The 19,721-nt window shown below is 52.9% G+C and overlaps 2 protein-coding genes across 5 annotated transcripts in view; one reads left to right on the top strand and one right to left on the bottom strand.

Annotated features, from left to right (window-relative positions):
- The window catches only part of DDB1 (damage specific DNA binding protein 1), a 29,060-nt gene extending 23,322 nt beyond the window's left edge, over positions 1-5,738 (bottom strand). The window contains exons 1-5 of the mRNA XM_037838251.1: positions 5,495-5,738; positions 4,110-4,258; positions 3,054-3,170; positions 2,464-2,685; positions 207-321 (exon numbers count right to left, since the gene is read on the bottom strand). Of these exons, the coding sequence (XP_037694179.1) occupies positions 207-321; positions 2,464-2,685; positions 3,054-3,170; positions 4,110-4,258; positions 5,495-5,555 (664 nt within the window). The 5' untranslated portion in view covers positions 5,556-5,738. The remainder of the gene's footprint in view (positions 1-206; positions 322-2,463; positions 2,686-3,053; positions 3,171-4,109; positions 4,259-5,494) is intronic.
- Positions 5,739-5,823: 85 nt separating this feature from the next.
- TKFC (triokinase and FMN cyclase) lies at positions 5,824-18,651 on the top strand. 4 transcript variants are annotated; one of them, XM_037838261.1, is made up of 18 exons: positions 5,824-6,125; positions 7,233-7,339; positions 9,960-10,149; positions 11,699-11,809; positions 11,920-12,101; positions 13,474-13,552; positions 13,817-13,906; positions 14,540-14,574; positions 14,652-14,736; positions 14,831-14,920; positions 15,393-15,509; positions 15,897-16,016; positions 16,201-16,338; positions 17,089-17,195; positions 17,273-17,376; positions 17,499-17,532; positions 17,614-17,703; positions 18,107-18,651. In XM_037838261.1, exons 2-18 carry the CDS (start codon positions 7,337-7,339, stop codon positions 18,266-18,268), a joined length of 1,737 nt encoding a protein of 578 aa, XP_037694189.1. In that variant the 5' UTR covers positions 5,824-6,125; positions 7,233-7,336; the 3' UTR covers positions 18,269-18,651. The 4 variants fall into 4 exon arrangements, with proteins under 4 accessions (XP_037694189.1, XP_037694186.1, XP_037694187.1 ...); XM_037838258.1 differs by having other exon boundaries at positions 15,897-16,338; positions 17,089-17,376; XM_037838259.1 differs by having other exon boundaries at positions 5,824-6,247; positions 15,897-16,338; positions 17,089-17,376.
- Positions 18,652-19,721: the final 1,070 nt, after the last annotated feature.

Below are 19,721 nucleotides of genomic sequence, written 5' to 3'. Positions count from 1 at the left end.
GAAAGACATTTAGGGAACGAAGACATAAAGGAGTGTGAGTGCTGAACAGTACATACACACAATAGTACTTGAGCACTGAAATGAAGGGCAGAAAAAAAATGATGAAGAAACAAGAAGAAAAGGGAATCAGCCAGAGAGGTGCAGGCGGTAAGGGGGTGGGAGGGGTGGGAAACGGGGACCAACTTTCCTAAAACCCCCCAACCAACCTGCAATCACCATGGAAGCTTCCGCTTCAACATTTTCCTGCTTCCAAGGGCCCTTATTGAATTCCTTCTCCCGGAGAGACACCTCATAGGTTTTCACATGCCGCCCCTGAGGGTCCTAGGTCAGGAAAGGTGGAATGGTTGATTAGCCGTTACAAAAGGTGAACCTTGGGCTGGGGGGGGTTGTCCTGAAAGAGACAAGCCACCGTCACCTGGCATCTGACAATCAGGGTCTCTTAGGCATGCCACCAGGGTGGCCTTTCCAGCCTTATTCATCAGGATACTGACAGCCACCAGCTGAGCTTGGGATTAATTTCTGGGTAGCCTGCTAGCATCTGACACCTACTGTCTCACCATTTAACCAACCATGAAAGGTTTAAAGAACTTGGAAAATGAACTTGTCATACTACCTTCGGCACTATTAAGAGATACAATGTATACATGTATAAGTTCTTTGGCCTCAGGGAATTTACAAAATAGCTAGAAAGAGACAGAGGGAAAAAAAAAAACACTGAGAAGCTAAATATATCAAAGAGATTTTAACAATTAGATACAATTCTTACAAGCACTCTGATGGGATGATGGTAGGGAGAACAGAACATATGCTCCTCTAAAGTTAGTCAAAACCTCCAGTTCTCTATTGTCAACACCATCTTCCTCTTCTTTTTCTGAATCATGACTCACATCAATTGTGGGGCAGCCAAAGTCACCTTTAAGAGACTAAAGAGCAGGGACGGGGAGGCGGCTACATCTGGCTAGTGGTAGATGGTTTCAAAAAAGGCTGGGCCAGATTCTAAGAGGCTATAGGAGAAACTCAAAACCGTGTTTCTGTGCAGGGACAGCATCTCAACCTGTTACAGCTCCTGAAGCAGTTAGCATGAGTACCTTTTACATGGTAGGTACCTACCTAAATATTTGTCACTGAATTTTTGGCATAAAACAAAAGGCAAAGTAATTTTTAATTGATGAAGAGATTTTCTTGTCAATGACTGGGGTAAGACACAATTTCACCTAAGTTCAAGTCAGGGTTTGGATTTAGGCCTCCAAGACTACAGAAATGAAGGCTATTCACAGTTGGCAGACCTGGGGCTGGGACTAGACAAGAGTCAGGCTCCAGTAACCAACAAGCATCATTGACATAATAGTCACAAAACTGAAGAAGGGAGAGAAGTCCTAAGTTTTTACTTCAACTCTGATAATATACCATAAACAAGATAAAAAAAAAAAAAATCTAAACTAGTTTCAACCTTGTTTGATTGAACCTTATCCCAACTGGCCTTAGAGCTATCACACTTATGGTAAATACTAAGAAAAAGACAAAAACAAACAAACAAAAAACCCAGTACTGCCAATATATATACATGGCTGTAAAGTGTTTAAGTGCCCATGCATACAACATTGAACTATTGCTTCCTTCCATCATTTATTCAACCACATGTAAGTGAAACGACCTCATGCTGTATAGTCCTTTGTTAAACTGCTGAGTTTTACCCTAACATAAAACATGGACTATAGTTCACAGTACAATGTTAATAATATTCTTCCATCAGTTTGAACAAATGTACCACACTAACGCCAGGTGTCAGTAATGGAGGGGGCAACATGGGAACTCTGTATTTTCTGCATGATTTTTCTATAAATATTCAACTTCTCTTTAAAAAAAAAATTGCTGAGTCTTTAGCAAGACACTGACGCATTAGTCTGATACTCCCCCACGCCATCTCCCCCTTAACAGATTTGGCCCAGAGAACAGCTGTCCAGGATCAGTTCTGCTCAAGTTTTAGGCACAGACCAAAATAGAAGTAAAGAGCCAGCAAGTCATCAGAAAGTGAGTTCTGGAAAACAAAAACCTCTTCTTAGAAGACATAAATAAGGCACCACCAAGACATTTTTTCTTTACTTGTAAAGGCAACTTCCAGATCTAAAATTTAATAATCCCCAACATGAAGGAAGAAACTTAGACAAAGTATAAACTGGGTCACCCTATAAAATCTCCAAGGCCCACAGCCAGAGTGTATTCTCAGGAGTAAAACCTTCTACAAGCCCCAGAGAGCTTCCTGCCTCCACAAGAAGTATTACTGCACTTAAGACACAACTAAACTTTGACCCATATTGATTGTGTGGTTCAAAACATTTAAGGACAAAAAGATCAAACACTTCTGCCTTACCCTACTACCAAATCCAGATATGCCAACTGGCAAAAACAATTTCCACTCTGCCAAACCACACGGCTTCTCCCCCTCTTCCCCCAATCCAATACCTGGTAGACAAAGCAAATGGTAGGTGCTTGGCAACCATACAGGAACTTGACATCTATGACATGCAACTCCTCCAGGCGGATGTTAAAGGCCTTGAGTTCTTTATTGTCCCGGTCGAGTGGAATAACCTTGAAAAGTCCATCATAGAGTCGTAGGCCAATCATCCGACATTCAGGATCGATGATGCCGATAATGCCCGTCTCTGAGGGGCGGCCAATTCGGTCCTAAGAGGTAAAACCGGGATTAGGGAAGAACCTGAATACCCACAGAGTAACAGGGGGCAATGGGCACCGCTCTCCCAGGGGCTTTAGCTGGCATCATCTGGATCCCAGTTTTACTCTACACGGCAGGCCAGGGAGCCCAAGTATCAGTGCACATCTTTTTGTCAAACACTGAAGCTCAAGTAATTATTTCCCAGTTCCTTCCTCTTTGAGTAAACTAAAGAAGTCCTTTCTTCAGAAAAGTTCATACCCTCAGTGTTCTCCTTGTTTCTCTGATCACACAGAGGCCCACCCCAGCGCTTCAATTTCCCTCCTTGAATCATGGTAGCTCTACCTGGTGATCTCTCATCAGCCTGAAGCAGCCACCTCACCTGGACATTACCATGGGCTCGCGTAATGATGTCAATGCTCTCGCCACTCTGCTTATACTCCAGGATGCAGGCGTTATACTTAGCTGTCAGGATAAATAGCAGGTCCTTGCTCTCCCCCTGGAAACCAACATTATGCTATCAAAAGAGGCCCTTTTACAAACAGCAACACCTGTTCAACCTTCACGCATCATTTTTTAAGCATGCTAGAACTTTCCCAATTCATCTCTCTCCGGAGAGAAAATCCTCAGTCACAGGCGAGGTGAGTATGTAACAAGCACTAGGCACCTATACAACCTAAAGGCATGTCCAGAAGGCTGGAACTGAGGCTGGTAAACATCTAGTCCTTACTTTCAGGATTCTCCATCTCTCTGCTCTACATTCAAGGCCTCCCATCTCAAACTAATCTCACTCATACCATTCAAATTCTGCATGATGAATACAATACCTCTGTGAAAATAACAAAGGAAGTTAAGTCACTTATTTACATGAGTAAGTCAGTCTTACTCACTTAACATAAACCAAAAAAAAGTGTGTATTTCCTTCAAAGGACTATAATAAAACTTTTAACATACTGCTTTCCAGTCAGATTCCGTTAAGATATTGTGAAGCAATGTGGTGACCACTTGGAAGAAGACAAATGAATCATAATAATGCTAATACAATAACGATAATAACAATGACATTCCTTGTTACCAGAGAATGCTTGCTGGACACTTGTCCTTGTGCTATTACCTTATGTAATCTTCACAACAATGTTCCCATTTTGCAGATGGGGATATCAAGGATGTGAAAAGTTAAATGACACCCAACAGGACTGCCCTCCTCTGGAGCCTACCCTCTAAATCACTAAGCATTATGGTGACCCACATTTCAAACTGCTTTAACTTCACCTTTCTGAAGAAGTCAACCTGATTAAAAATTTTCCCTAGTGAATCTCTCCTCCTACTTCTAGAAAGCTTATTCAAGAATATAAACTGGAATCTGCCATTCAAAAAGAGAAGTTTTTCTCCTAAACATAAAGCAAAAACAATCTATAGCCCAACCCAGAGCACTTACCTTGGGCCTGAAAAGCTCCATGACAGCAATCTTCCCATACATGCCCACCTCCTTGACAGGCCGAAGCCCTTCAGCAGTGACCACATAGATTTCTAATCTTGTGTTTTTGGCAATCAACAGGTTCAGATCTTCTGCTGAAGTAAAGTGTCCTGAAAGAACAGATCCTCTAAACTTTGAAGCCAGGGGAAGGGCCTCCCCAGGAGAATGTAAATAATCCCATCAGTCACAGCCAAAATACCACCAGTATTCTTGTTTATACCATATTTCTCAAGCTCCCTCCATTTACTCCCTTTATTGCCAAATCCAGCACCTCACAGTCTCACTTCATACATTCAACGAGGTTGCCTCCCTAATCAGATTAAGAAACCTGGACTGGTGCTAAGAGCAGTGAGCCCTTCAACTGACAATGATTGTGAAAACCGTTCAGAAAGCTCCATCCCCTCAAATTTTACTTTCCTATTACAGTGGCAGATTTGTTCTCCAGTTAGAGCATGCTGGAGGAAGTGTTCAGCTCTTCCAGGACTCATCCAAATTCTCACAAAACTTTAACCAAACAGACCATGTAAAATGAGTAAAACCCCCAGAGCTGTATATTACAACATTGTTTTGTTCACACCCCTTATCCTCCCAGCAGTCTACCAATCCCCTCATTCACACTCAGCCACCTCCAACGCTCCAAAACAACACAATCGTGTTTTGGAATCATGACTAGGATTTACATAAAACACACAAGCCAGAGGTCTGCATATTCAGCAGAGAATGCAGAACTGGAGATTATTCCTGGGTTCTGGACATCTGTGTCTTTAACAATCTTTGCACAGTCAACAAGGCAAACCCAGCACAGGGCCAGGCCATCCCAACATCCTTCTTCAGCAGTGACCTCGTGAAAACAACAGTTCCAGGCAAAGGGGTGAGCCTGGAGAGAACACTCGCCCTTCTCGGGGTGAGTACGGGCATCCCTCACATCCCTCCACCTCCTGTGACCCCAGACTCCCTCCAGTGAAAATTCCTGTTCCAAAAACCGCCATCACCACCGCCACTTCCACCGACCACATGAGGCTAATCTCGGGGCCCAAACAACACCACACAATCAACCCACACTACGCTCTCCGTCCCACTGGACTCATCCCTGTCCTCGAGGCCAGGTGACCTCTCAGGACGAAAGGAGACCCTCAAGTACGGCTTTTATTCCCCACAAGGCGCGTACGGAGACAGATTCTTTGGAAGTAGTGGAGCTGGGAGGGGTGGGGGGTTCCTCGGCCGTCAGCGCCTTTCTTTCCAAGGGCCCGGTCCTGCCCGGCCGCCCTAGACGCCGCGGGCATCCCTAGGCCTCGGTTTCCCCCAGCCCCCTCCGTCGCCGGTGTCCCCGGCCCTTGCAGCCTCACCGGTCACGCAGCCGTTCACAGCGGTGGGCTTCTGTGCCGTTACCACGTAGTTGTACGACATGTCGAGGCCTGACGCGGCCCGTCGGGACTCGAGCGCAACGACAGAAAGATGGACACAAGCAAACAGTCAGGGGGGCTCCCACCCGCGCGCAGCGCCCTCCACTACCACTGCCTCCGCCCCAGAGACACGTTGCAGGCCAGAGCGCCCGGGGCGCGGGGCATCACGGGACGGCCTCACCTGGCCCTGGAGGACTGGCGGAGCCGGCTGCGGCCAACCGAAGGAAACCCCGCCCCCGGAGGCCCCGCCCCGCGTCTTACCGCCGGAGCCTGAGTACCCGGATGAGAGCTCCTCGCGGCTTCCTGGTGAAGTGACTGCGGCGGAGTAGGAGGTGGCTGCCCCAGGCGCGAGGTGTTTGGAGAGGTGCTAACGCCCGCTCTGTGTTCGGTTACGCCCCCGCCGACGCCCTACTCTCCGTCGGCGTCTCTCGCCCTTCCCCAGACCCGTCTCCCCCGTCCCCATTGCTCCAGGAGCCTTTGGGGCTGTTCCCCATTTTGGAACCGGAAGGACTTCAGAAGCTTTCAGAGGGGAGGAAAGTGACAACGATTTCTGCAGATCAAGCCTAGGACTGAGGTCCGTGCCTCCCTCCTCCTTAACCCTCCTGGTTCCCTAAGACAGCCGGGAACCCCGCCCTACCCTAGAGCAAGCACCTCGCCTTACCTGGGGAGCACGGGGACACTCACTTCTCTCCCCCTGTAAGCAATTTTTAATTTTTCAGACTTAGAAAGGCCCGGTAGGCCATTGCTGTTCAAAATCTGTCCCCAAACAAAACCAGAGTTTTACGAGTAAGAACCTTAATGGTGCAGGACGGTGGTCAATTGGTTCTGCACCCTCCAAGCCAGCCCACATCCATCAGGCTCCCCAAAGAGCAGGAGGAGAACCATATAGCTTGGAGCACCCACAGGATGCCAGAGAGGAGCCAGTCCGCCATTTTACAGATGAAGAAGGTATAGCTGAGAAGGGTATTGATTTACCAAAGATTCCCCCGGTAAGTCAGACACAGAGCCAGATCACCTCATCCCAGGCTGGGCTCTTACCATTGCACACAGAGCGAGCCTCCCACTAAGATCCTGGATGACCTCTGATCTAGGCTGAAATGAGGGGCACTAAATTGTCATTGTAGTTTACACAGGAGTTTTCCCACACCAGGGACTCTCTGTGTGACTTCGGAGGCTCTGAATTATCTGTAGAAAAAGTATAGGCTTTTCAGAAAGGTTACACATGGATTTGACTACTGGCTTTTGCCAGTATGACTTGGACAGGCCAGCACACCTCTCTGGGTCTTGGTTTCCCGAGATGCAAAACGGGGTCACAATCTCAAATCACCTCCCTCCTGGTGTGGTGCCAACAAGCACAAGTGTGTGAAGATCTTTGCTCACAAATATTTTCATGCAGTATGTGTGGACAAGGTGAAGTTACTTTGTGGGTGACTTGGCTCCTTGGTGGCGAGGTGGGGGCTGCCCCTGTACCTGGCCCAGAGCAATCTGTCTTCTGGCAGCTGAGCAAAGGCATGAACCTTCGTCAGCCCCACGCTTTTCTCCATCCCCAGCCCACGTACTAGAGTTTGGACTTGGATCAAATTCTGAGGCAGCTCCCCAATTACTAGAGCACTGGAAGTGTGATTGTGCCAGTCGGCCGTTGAGTGCCTGCAGCAGCTCGTGTCCTTGCTCACTCCTGCAGGTGCTGCTGCCACCTTGAGACCTAGGTAGCGCCGGCAGGAGCTCTGGTCCTCTGGAGATTCAGTGTGAAGGTGTGAACCCAGCCTCCTTCAGAGCCTTCCCACCATGGTGAGTCCCTTGGGGGCTGGGGCAGGGGAAGAACACAGGGGCCTTGGAGCAGAGGGGGTCTCAGCCCTGGGCACACTGGAACTCCTTAGGCTCTGCCCAAGAGCTGTTGCTGCCTCTTGAGGTTCAGAGGGGTTAAGAGAGTTAAGAGAGAGGGGTCTTTCTCCCTGTCAGGGGCTGACTTCTGCTTCCTTCCATTGCTTGGAGGCTTCTAATACCATCTAGGCTTAGCTGCAGCCTCTGAGTCCCTCCAGAGCCTATTTGCCCCAGTTCTGGGTCATGCATTTGGATTAAAACATTAATAGGTATCTATTCTATAGTGGATGCTGTGCAAGTCACAGAAGGAACTGTGAAGAACTTCCTTGTGACTGTTCCTGAGGTGGGGGCATGTGTGGGCTAATCCCAGAGCTGGGATCAATGCCATGGGAGGCTCGGCGTGCCCCTGGGCATCGCTCCAGGCCCACCCTAGAACTGATCTGAACCAAAGCAGGCCTGGGTTCAAATTTCAGCCACTGACCAGCTGTATGACCTTGCACAGGACACTTGACCTCTCTGAGCCTCTTTTTCCTCATCTGCAATATGAAGTAAACTAAGGACTATCCCAAGTGGCTATGAGTTGGGGCCTCACAGAATGCCTGACTTCCTTTCCCTTTCCATCCCCTGGTCTCTTCAGGCCACTGGGAACCAGGGATGGCACTGGTCCCCAAGTCTTCCTCTGCTACAAAAGTCTTCCTCTGCAGGGATGGTTGAGAGTCCCAGACAGGAAAGATTATCCAGGATGGGGAGCAGGGCACCTTTGGAGGATGGGGGCGCTGGAGGTAGAGGTTGTAGTTGAGACTACCTCGTGGCTTCATTTCACATGCCGGGCCCTGGTGGACTTTGAGAGCCACAGACCTGTTCCCTTCCTCAGGCAAGACCTGCCACCATCAGCCTCCCTTCATCCCCTCGGGAAAGCAGCATATTGTGGCCAAAATGATACCAGCCTTGGAGCCAGGCAGACCTGGATGCTTAGTGGCTTGGGCATAGTCATTTAACTGTGTCTCAGTTTCCTCGCCAGGCTCATCTTTCCTCCATAGAGTTACTGGGAAGATTAGATGAGATGTGCTCTAAAGCACTTAGAACATGAGCCTGCTCAGGAAATAGTAGCCAGTCTTATAATTCTGCTCGATTCCTACTGACCCAGGATGCTCTCCTCATTCCAAACCAGGTGGCGTGGCTTTGGCCCCTGCCTCACCCATGAAAGGTCAGCAGGGAGGCATCAGGGTGAAATTTTGCACGAAGGAAATGGTGCTAGTAGGCTCTGGGAGGAGCGCGGCCGGAAGTGCACTTTGCCAGGACCTGGCTCAGCTGCAGGCCGCCCCCGGGCCACCAGGCGGCGCTGAGACCCGGCCCTCTGAGTCCCAGTGGGCTCACCCTGGTCAGGACAAAGGCAGGAGCCGCTTCCCAGCTAGCTCCAGTTTTTCAGTGCATGGTGGAAAACTAATCGGATAGCTTCCTGTTTTGGAGCTTTTACTATGTACCAGTCATAAACCCCATTGTCTTATTAAATTTCCATTTTACAGAAGAAGAATCGAGGCTAAGAACAGTGATCTGTCTTACTGAGTTCTCACAGCTGGCAAGAGGCAAAAGTGGAATTTGAACTCAAGTCCCCGTGGTTGCAGAGCCCCCACTTTTAACCACTCTTGCCCTAGGCAGCTCACTTCAGCCCTAAATCCCTGTGTCAGCTCAGCTGAGCCCAGGGCTCTCCATAGAGCTCAGCTGGCCAATGTTCCCCAGCCCCCGGGAACCCCTCGTAGCCAGGCTCCTCCTGCAGCTTGTGAGTTCCTGTCCACTTCTCCCTGCTGGTCACTTGTTGCTCCAGCGGTTCTAACTTGCTTCCCTTCTCCTGCACCCACCATACGGGCCTTGGCTTGTGTCTCTCCGTCTACCTGGAACGTCCTGCTCCTTCCCTCCCTCCATGCCCCCCACTCCCTTTTTACCCACCTAATTCCTACCTATCCTTCACAGAGATGTCCAGGGTTCTCTAAGGAGGCTGACGTCTCCTCTGCTTCCGTGGCACAAGTGCATTCCCATCATGTCACATTTCCCATGGTGTGTGGACGTGATCTCTGTGTTTCTGTTAGGGGTGGGAACAGCGTTCTATTATCTCTTTACCCCCAGTGTCCAGCACTGGGCCTGGTACACAGAGGGGCTTGGGCAATGTTTGCTGTGCATCTGCGGCCCAGTTGGAGCAGTGGATGGCCATGAGGCCTGTTCAGCCACTTTCCCTGGCATTGCAGCCTCAGCCTTTGATAGAAAAAGACTGTTGGGCCCCAACTTTATTAAGTTTATTAATACTCAGGACTCCAGCAACCCCATTTTCCTTGCATTGAAACCTTTTTCAGGATGAATTTAAGCAGTGGCCCAAAAGTACTTCACAAATTAGACACTGAGTAAAAAACCTCAAGAAGGGATCTTGCAGAAACATCAGCTGTCAAGATGTCACCCAACTCAAGGAACCGCTGTGTCCCTGGAATTCCCGGGTGGGCATGGGAGGTGTCTTGGCCATAGCAATATAGCCGGGCAGGATGGGGGTGTCTCTCCTGATCACACCCTGAATCTCCTCCTCATTCCTCTCCTGCAGACCTCCAAGAAGCTGGTGAACTCGGTAGCAGGCTGCGCTGACGACGCCCTCGCTGGCCTGGTGGCCTGTAACCCCAGCCTGCAGCTCCTGCAGGGGCACCGTGTGGCCCTCCGTTCTGACCTGGACAGCCTCAAGGGCCAAGTGGCCCTGCTGTCGGGCGGGGGCTCCGGCCATGAGCCTGCCCACGCTGGTGAGTAGCCTGGGTGGAGGCAGGGGGATGCTCGGCAGGGTGGGCTGGGACTCCCGGCATGAGGTTCAGGGCAGAGCCCAGCCCAGAGCTAGGAAGTGGCTTCTGGCTCCAGCTCTCTCAGTCCCTTAATGCTGTGAGCTGGGGCCAGCCACGGCTTCTTTGTGGGCTTCAGTTTCTATGTTGATAAAATTATGGGGTTTGGCCCAGTGATCTTTCAGGCCCTTTCAGCTCCAATAGTGAGTGATTCCCTCACTCCTGGCCTTCCAGGCCCAGCTGACCCATCCCGTCCTCCACGAAGCCTGACTTCAGTCCAGAGTCACAGCCCTTTGCTGAAATCCATCCCTGCAGTTTCACACACAATTATGGGCAGTCCTGTATGGGTTCCTGTCCTGTGCCATGCATGCTTCCCCCCTCAGCTCCGCTGAGAGCTCCTGGAGGACAGGAGGAACAGGCTTTGTATCATTTGTACTTTTCTTGTCTCCCATTGGCAAGTCCATTTGTTCATTCAGCAAACGTGAATGAGCACCCGCTGTGTGCCCAGCACTGTTCTGGGCACTATGGATCCCACAGCGAACCAGACCTGTACAGTCCCTGCCCCCACAGAGCTTATATTCTACTCCAAGGAGACAGACAATAGAAAGGTGAACACAGAATAAAAGAAGTCATTCCAGAGCGTGATAAAAGCAAGGTGGTATTCTGGTTTGCTAATGCTGCCAGAATGCAAAATACCAGAAATGGACTGGCTGTTATAAAGGGGGGTTATTTGGTGACAAAGTTACAGTCTTAAGGCCATGAAAATGTCCAAAGTAAGGCATCAACAACAGGGTACCTTCACTGAAGGATGTCCATTGGTGTCTAGAAAACCTTTGTTAGCTTGGAAGGCATGCGGCTGGCATCTGCTTGCTCCCAGGTTGTGTTTCAAAATGCATTCTCCAAAATGTTGCTCTTGGGGCATTTTGTCCTCTCTTAGCTGCAGCTCCCCTTCAAAATGTCACTCTCAGTTGCTCTCCAAAATGTCACTCTTAGCTGCTCTGAGGTCCTTCTGTCTGTGAACTCCTTTATACAACTGCAGTGATCCAATTAACATCCACCCTGAATGGGCTGGGCTACACCTCCATGGAAATTATCCAATCAAACATTTCACCTACAGTTGATTGACTCATATCTCCATGGAAACACTCAATCAAAGGCTTCCAATCTAATCAACACTATATGTCTGCCCACACAAGATTACATCAAAGAACATGGAGTTTTGGGGGATATAATATATCCAAACCGGCACAGGTGGTAAAGTCATTAAAACTGGGTAAGGGAACAGCAAGTCGCTGGGGATGGGGTGGGATAACCACTTTAGGTTAGGAGGGCAGGGAAGGCCTCTCCAAGGATAGGACCCCTGAGAAAGAGTTGGCCACATAAAGACTGGGGGTGCTCGTCCAGCACCGAGTGCACAGTTGGGTTCACCAATCCATGAGACCCAGGAGTGTGGGGAGCCTGGTGACTGCAGGCCCAAGCCCTACCTGTCCTCTCTCCCACCCCTCCCCATCTCCAGGTTTCGTAGGGAAGGGGATGCTGACGGGGGTCATTGCGGGAGCTGTGTTCACCTCCCCAGCAGTGGGCAGCATCCTGGCGGCCATCAGGGCGGTGGCCCAGGCAGGCACAGGTGAGGCTGGCAGGTAGGAGGGGCAGCCGCAGGGAGAGCAAGCTGGGGGTGCAGGGTGTGGGGGGGCTGCAGGCAGGCACTGATAGGGCCCTACCCGGCTGCTCCTGCAGCGGGGACCCTCCTCATCGTAAAGAACTACACCGGGGACAGGCTCAACTTTGGCCTGGCCCTGGAGCAGGCCCGGGCTGAGGGCATCCCTGTGGAGATGGTGGTCATCGGAGATGACAGTGCCTTCACCACCCTCAGGAAGACGGGCCGGCGGGGGCTGTGTGGCACAGTGCTGATCCACAAGGTGAGATGCCCCACCCGGGGCGTGGGGGCCCCTCTGCCCTCCGCTCCGCCTTCCATCCCCTCCGGCCACACCTCTTTTCTCTCCAGGCCACACCTCTCCCTCCACTCCCCACCACCCCCCAAGAAGCCACTCCCCTGGTGTTCCCTGACCTGGGACCATCCCCTCAAGTACCTAAGCCCGAGAATATAATCGTCATCCAAGACCCTTCTCTTTTCTTTCCCTTTTGCCCCGTCCTGGCGAGTCTACTCCAGATGCTTAATAATGCGTCCTCCTCAGACCCCGGCCCTTCCTGTCCCGCCTTGGCTCAGGGCTCCCCATGCCCACATGGCTGCTGGGGCCTCCTCACTAGGCCCCTTGCCTGCCCCTGGTCAGTTCCAACACTGCTGCACGAGGTGCCTTAAGAATGTGGATCTGACCAGGCTGCTCTCCTGCTGAAAGACCTTCAGGACCTCGCGGGCTCCTAGAGGCAACCCAGGCTACTTGGTCAGGCGCCCACCACACTCCTGCCCACCCTCCCTGACTTTCCACCTTCTCCATCGTCGCCGCCCTCATTTCGTGCTCCCTTAATACCAGTTCCCCATGCCCACTGGACTGGGTCCCGCCTCTGTGGCTTTGCCTTTGCTGGGTCTGTGCCCTAGAATGTTCTTTCCCTGTCCTCTCCTATTTGGGCCTGACTAACCCCTGCTGTTGTTTAGAGGCCCAGCTCTGGTGTCCCCCCATCTGGGAGCCTTTTCCTAATCTCCCTACTAGCCTGTGCTGCTTAGGAGCCCCTGCTCAGTGCCCCCATAACACACTATAGGAACTCTGTCACTGCATTCACCACTTGGCATTACATTTTCCATTTGTGTTAGTCTGTTTCCCCACCCCTCCCAGGGACTATGACTTAGTCCTCTTATCCCCTTTGCTTGGTAAATCTTGGATGGATGGGTGGGTGGATAGATGGATGGATGGAAGGAAGGAAGGAAGGGAGAGACAGAAGGAGGGAGGGAGGGAGGGCAGGCAAAGGGAGCCGCTGTGTATGTGTCATGGGAGAAGGAACGCTAGACTAGGAATTGGGAAACTGACCACCAAGTGGCTGTGTGACACTGGGCAAGTCACACACACAAACACACACACCCTGCCTTTAGACCTATTTCACCATTTGTGAAGTCCCTCTCTGACTGCAACAGACTGGAATTCTTGAAGATTCCTGGCAGGTGCCTTGTGAATGAAAGGGGTACACTCTTCCGCCCTGAATGTGCTGGGCCAGGATGGGTGTGGGAGTACTCAGAGATTCCCCCTTCCCAACAAGAAACCCATCCCCAGCCCATCTTCTACCCCCAGTGGTATCATGACTGCTTCACCCTTGGGGTTTCTCTCTGCATGGGTGCAGGTGGCGGGTGCCCTGGCTGAGGCAGGTGTGGGGCTGGAGGAAATCACAAGACGGGTGAGCTTGGTCGCCAAGGCCATGGGTGAGTGCCAGCCCAGGGGCGTGTCCAGGGGAGTGTGGGGGGGGGGTGAGGCAAACCGTGGGACTAGGAACAGGTACCCATCTGCTGCACAGTGGAGGTTTCCAGGCTGTTTCCTAGGGGCTGAGGGAAGGTCTCTGTGGGGGTGCTTCTGGGGTACCAGAGCTGGGTTTCTCTTTCATCACTGAGATGAAAAGAGGGTGGGAGGAGCCCTTCTTGGTGAAGGGGATGCCCATGGACAGGGCTTTCATGCCACATTCCTCACAGGTACCCTGGGGGTGAGCTTGTCCTCCTGCAGCGTCCCTGGTTCCAAACCCACCTTTGAGCTCTCAGCGGATGAGATAGAGCTGGGCCTGGGTAAGCTCATGGCCACCCCTGCCCCAACCGTGCCTGCTCCCCTGCCTCGGGCTGGGCCCACCTCCTGTGAACTGAGAGCCATGTACGCAGTCCTCCCTGCTTAGTGCTCACCTGGAGCTGTCCCTGAGGTGCTCTGAGATATTTTTAAGTGGGCACAGGAGAACCCTTCTGGCCCCAGCCTGCCTGATTTCTACCTGCTTTGCCGGGATCCCCTCCAGTCACAGGGGGCTCTGTGCACTCATCCACCTCTTTGCATCTGCTCACACCGTTCCTGGGCCCTCCTGCCCCGGTCAAAATGCAGCCCTTCTTCCAAGGGCCACTCCAAGGCCACCCTGGCTGTGACGTGCTCCTTGTTCCTCTCCTATACTCCCAATGTAACAGGCATAGCTCCCAAATCCAGTAGCTTTCCCGTGACTGCCTCTGCATAAAGCTACTTCAGTTCCTGAGTAGCTCCACCACCAAGCTGTAAGCTCCTGGAGAGCAGAGCCTGGGTACTTTTCCTTATTTTACCCATTTCCACCCACACTCCCCATGCACAGTCCCTAGCTGAGGGCCAAGCACTTGAGAAGTCCTTAATTAAAACATGATGAGCACATCCCCAGGCCCCAAGCCGGCCTCCACCTCTGTCCACAGGGATCCACGGGGAAGCTGGCGTGCGTCGGATAAAGGTAGGTGGGCTCCCTGCCCCGGGCCGGTAGAGGGCCAAGCCCCCCAGATGCAGCTTACTTCTGGCTCCCTCCGACAGATGGCAACCGCTGACGAGATTGTGACACTCATGCTCGACCACATGACCGACTCCTCCAATGCGTCCCACGTGCCTGCGCTTTTAGGTGGGCAGCCTATCTTCCCCACCCCCAACCCTTCCTACATCTCTGGCCAGGGACCCCAGCGAGCCTCCCCTGGGGGTGTCACGTCTACCCACAGGCTCCTCGGTGGTGTTGGTGGTCAACAACCTCGGTGGCTTGTCTTTCCTCGAGCTGGGCATCATAGCCGACGCTGCCGTCCGCTGTCTGGGTGAGCCCCCCGCTGGGCAGGGCACCTGTTGCCCCACCCCCAGAACTTCTTCCCTCTGGCCCTGTGAAACATGATGTAAGAAAGTCCGGAGCATGCTGGGCTGTCAGAGGAGCCACCTCACTGCTAAGTGCCTTGAGCTGGGTGCCTCATTGGTAAAGTGGGGATAACAACAACAGCACCTGCCTTACAGGATCGTTGGGAGGATTAAATGAGATTAAACGTATCTAAGGCATTTAGCACCTCCGAAGAACTCAGTAAATGAGACATAATTACTCATCTGTCCGTAAAAGGGGGGCACCCCCGGGGAATGTGGATCTGGGGGGTTCTGAGGAAATCTAGCCTCCCCTGACTGACCTCAGGGCGCCAGCTGCCAAGGTCCTTGTTTTTCTTTTATTCTCTTTCCTTCCGTGGTGTTCTGGGGGAAGTGCCCTTCCCACCCTACTTCCCTCACGGGCCTCCACACTCTGTGCAGAGGGCCGCGGGGTGAAGATCGCCCGAGCCCTGGTGGGCACCTTCATGTCCGCGCTGGAGATGCCCGGCGTTTCCCTCACCTTCATGCTGGTGGATGAGCCCCTCCTGGACCTGATAGGTGAGACCAGAACCTGGAGCTGGAAGGAGCCAGAGGGATTGATAAGGACCCCCATCAGGGCTGACAAGAAAAGTCAGGGCCGTGGAGCCTGCGAAGCGACCCTTTCTGGCACCAGCCTTCTGCAGGAATCAGTTGATTTTGAAAGGGTTGGATTTGGGGTCCTCCTCCGATGTGCCTGACCCTTTCCCCAGAGACCCCACCCCATCTCATCCCTTGTACACAGTAGGCACTCAGCACATGCTCGTCAAGGTGGATCCCCTTCCTCCAGGGAAAGAGGCCCTCTGCCGAGGGAGCTGGGGCTGCCAGTGCCAGGTGGGGAGCCCGGGCCCATGTGATCCCTGGCTGGCTGCCGGGTCTGAGATTAACCTGCATCCGGCTGGTCCCTAGATGCTGAGACCACTGCCGCAGCCTGGCCGAACGTGGCCAAGGTCCCCGTGACTGGACGGAAGCGGAGCCGGGCAGCCCCTGCCGAGCCCCCAGAGGTCCCCGATTCCGCTGCTGCAGGAGGTACCAGACCCTGCTGTGAGGCAAGGGTGAGGGTAGTCTTCCTCGGTGGCCCAGGGCTTTGGCCTGAGCCCCGCGGGGTGGGGGGGCGTGCAGTGGGCTACGCAGGGCCCTGGCACCCACACCGGTCAGGCCTGCTTGTGAGAAGAGCCAGGGGGGCCTCTTCTCCACTGCCCTCACTTTCTAGGCTTAGACTCCAAGTGGGTGGTGCTTGTGCTGGAACGGGTGTGCACCAGCCTCCTGGACCTGGAGGAACATCTGAACGCTCTGGACCGGGCTGCAGGCGACGGGGACTGTGGCACCACCCACAGCCGTGCAGCCAGAGGTGGGTGCCACGGCCCCTCTCGGGTCAGGACAGAGGCTAGTATGGCGCATCAGTTCTTCAATTTGGGCATTTCACGAACCAGAACAATTTCACAAATTTTTGGAGTGCTGACACCAGGCTGCCAACTTTTATTTTGCCAAGTGAGGTCATTCACAAAACCCTAGCGCCCACTGCACATTTTCCTAAGGAAAAGGATCTTTCAACACTACAAATGTAGAAAAGTCATCATCTCAGAATAAAGCAGAATCTTTTACAGTAAATAACTATAGATTCAAGGGAAACTCATTTTACTGCCCTTACTTTTCTCACTCTCCCCAGACCAATGAAAACCTTTTAAATTGTCCAGCACCATTCATTCAAGAAAAATGCACTAAGTGCCCAGCCTGGGCCAGGCACTGTTCTCACCTCTACAGTCGTGAACAAAGCAGACAAAAATCACTCCCACGCAGCTTACATTCTGGTGGGGAAGACAGACAAGTCAGTAAAACCTAGAGGATATTAGTGCAGAGTGCTCAGGAGAGGAAAGGAAGAAGAGAAGCAGGCTATGAAATGTCAGGGTGAGGTTAATTTTAGAAGGGTGTTCGGGGCAGGCCTCTCCCACTAGGTGACTGCCGAGTTCCCTTTTGGTGACCATTTCCTGTCCCCGCTCCAGCCTCTTCTAGCCCCTTTCCCTCCGACAAGCACTGAGGCCTTGCTGCTTGGTTGAGACCCAGGCAGGTGGGCTCTGAATTCCCATCTCTCTGCCTACAGCAATCCAGGAGTGGCTGAAAGAGGGTCCCCCCCCTGCCAGCCCTGCCCAGCTCCTCTCCAAGCTGTCCTTCCTGCTCCTGGAGAAGATGGGAGGCTCATCTGGGGCGGTGAGCGCCACAGGGCTGGCAGGGAGAGAGGGCATCCCGGCTGGGCTCCTCGGGCTCACAGTTCTGGTCCTCCCCAGCTCTATGGCCTGTTCCTCACTGCTGCTGCCCAGCCCCTCAAGGCCGGGACTGACCTCCCAGCGTGGTCTGCTGCCATGGATGCTGGCCTGGAGGCCATGCAGAAGTGAGTCAGCACCTGTGCCTTAGGCTGGGGAGGTGGGGGTAGGGAGTGGTCGATGTCACCTGCTCCCAGCCGAGGCTTGTCCTCACTTCCGGGAGCCTCATTCCACTCTCTCTCTCTGCTAGGTATGGAAAAGCTGCCCCGGGGGACAGGACAATGGTATGTATTCTGTCTACAGCCCTAGAAGGCTACCCTTAGTAGCAGGGCCCCTCCTCAGCCCCCCTCCCTCATCTTGCACAGCTGGATGCTCTGTGGGCAGCAGGACAGGAGCTCAAAGCCTGGAAGAACCCAGGGGCTGATCTGTTGCAAGTCCTGAGCAAAGCAGTCAAGGTGAGTGAGGCTGGGCCCAGCCGCCCAGCAAGACAGGCTTAGGGCCACCAGGCTCCCTCTCCCTGTGACCTGAGCGAATCTGTAACCCTCCTGCACCCAAGTTTCCTCCTGTATAAAGTGGAGATGGTAATAGTACCTATCTCAGAGGGTTGTTGTGAGGCCTGAGATCTATAGAGCACAAGCCCAGTGCCCAGTGCATACCTCGGTAAATGGCGGCCCCTTTCCCTGCTAGAGGAAAGCTGGGAGGTGACATCTCCACCCTGGTGACACTGCAGAGGCTGCTGGCAGAGTTGGGACAAGAGTCCAGGGCCAGATGGCACATCAGGGGAACTCTGCCCATGGTAGGAAGGAGGAGGCCTGGTGGCCTGTCTCTGAACCTACTCCCATGCCCTCACTCTGTCAGATTGCTGAAGCTGCTGCCGAGGCCACCAGGAGTATGGAAGCTAGAGCCGGAAGAGCCAGTTACATCAGCTCCGCGCGGCTGGATCAGCCAGACCCCGGGGCAGTGGCCGTGGCCGCCATTCTCCGGGCCATCCTTAAGGTCTTGCAGAGCTCAGATGTGTGACTACCTCCCTCAGCCTCAGCTCCTTGCCCACTGCTGCCCTGAGGTGGCCACTGTCAACTTTTCAACTGCTGCCCTCCCATCACCCCCACCCTGAGCACCTGTGCTCTGGGTTCAGCAGGGAGTCCCCCACCGAGGCTCCAGAAGGCCTCCGTGCAGAGGCCCAGGGGGGTCCATGTACCTCCTCAGGCAGAGTGGAGTCCCAGGGTCACCTAGCCCTGCCCCCAACTCTGGGCTTCAGTGTTAAGGCATTTTCCCTGGGCTGGCAGCACAACTGTTCCCTGCCAATGCCAATATGGTATTAAGATTCTCCCTTTGAAAGGCTTTCTGCACCTGAATCTGAGCCATTGTGGAAGAGAAAGCTAATAAACCACATTGAAACAACACAGCTACTGCCTTCTCAGGTGACCTTTTCCCAGTGTGTGAACGAGTGGGTCCACTAATACCCCAAGAACTGAGGCTGCCCTTATGGGGCAGATCAGTACCGGCTGAGACCCAAAGGCAGGTCTGCTCAGCTGGGCTGGCTCCACTGGGGTCCCCGTTCCTGTCCTCTTTCCAGTACCCACGCCTGATGCACACACCTCATGTTAGGAATGAAAGGAAAGCTGTTTTCTGCACCAAATCAAATGGGCAGAAGGAAAAGCAAGCGCTGTCTCCTAAAGCTCAGGTGTAGCTCAGAAACTGCACCTGAGCCAGCCCACAGGTGTCTTTCTGGAACACCTGGGCAAGCAGGAGGGTCTCTTCAACCTCAGGGGTCAGGGGTCCACACATGCCTGGCACATTCTCAGCATAAGGAAGTGGGTGACGGCACTGGCTGTGATTCACAGGCATGGCTTTGAGTCCTGGTTCTGCTTCATCCCCATCCCAACTCCATGAACTCAGACCTATTACGTATCCTCTTGGAATCTGTAAAATCCACATGGAATGCATCTCACAAGTATGTGGAAAGGATTCAAGTGAACAGGTAAAGGTGAAGCCCCTAGCACAGGCCACATCCCTAGTGCCCAGGGTCATCCGCTCCAGGGGGTAGTGACAGCTGTGCACCCTAGGAAAGGGGCCCACCATCACCCACTTGGCCAAACTTGGCTGCAGGCTCCCCCTGCCCCGGGCCCCTGTCCACAACACAAGTATCGCTGTGCAGGGGCATCCGCTCCCCGCAGCTGGGAAAGACTCTGGCATCAGACACCTGACCTGTGTTCCCAACTCTGCCATTTCCTGGCTGGGTGACTATGGGCAGGTCCCATCCTTTTTGACTCCCATTTTGCCTATCTACAAAACAGGAAAAATACTAGAACTTTCTCGTGAGAAAAGTAAGTGCTCAAAAGCCATTAATTATCAAGGACCATCCACAGATAAGTGGATGACTTGCAGTTCCATCAAGACAGATGATTGTGTGGGTCTTTGGTGCCTCCTGGCCTGCCCTCCCCAGGTCCGTGAGGGTCACAACTGTCCAGAA

This window comes from Choloepus didactylus, chromosome 6, assembly GCF_015220235.1.
Source record: "Choloepus didactylus isolate mChoDid1 chromosome 6, mChoDid1.pri, whole genome shotgun sequence".
Classification (NCBI taxonomy): Eukaryota; Metazoa; Chordata; class Mammalia; order Pilosa; family Megalonychidae; genus Choloepus; species Choloepus didactylus.
The sequence above is the reverse complement of the archived record's forward strand: the minus strand, read 5'-3'. Positions and strand labels throughout refer to the sequence as shown.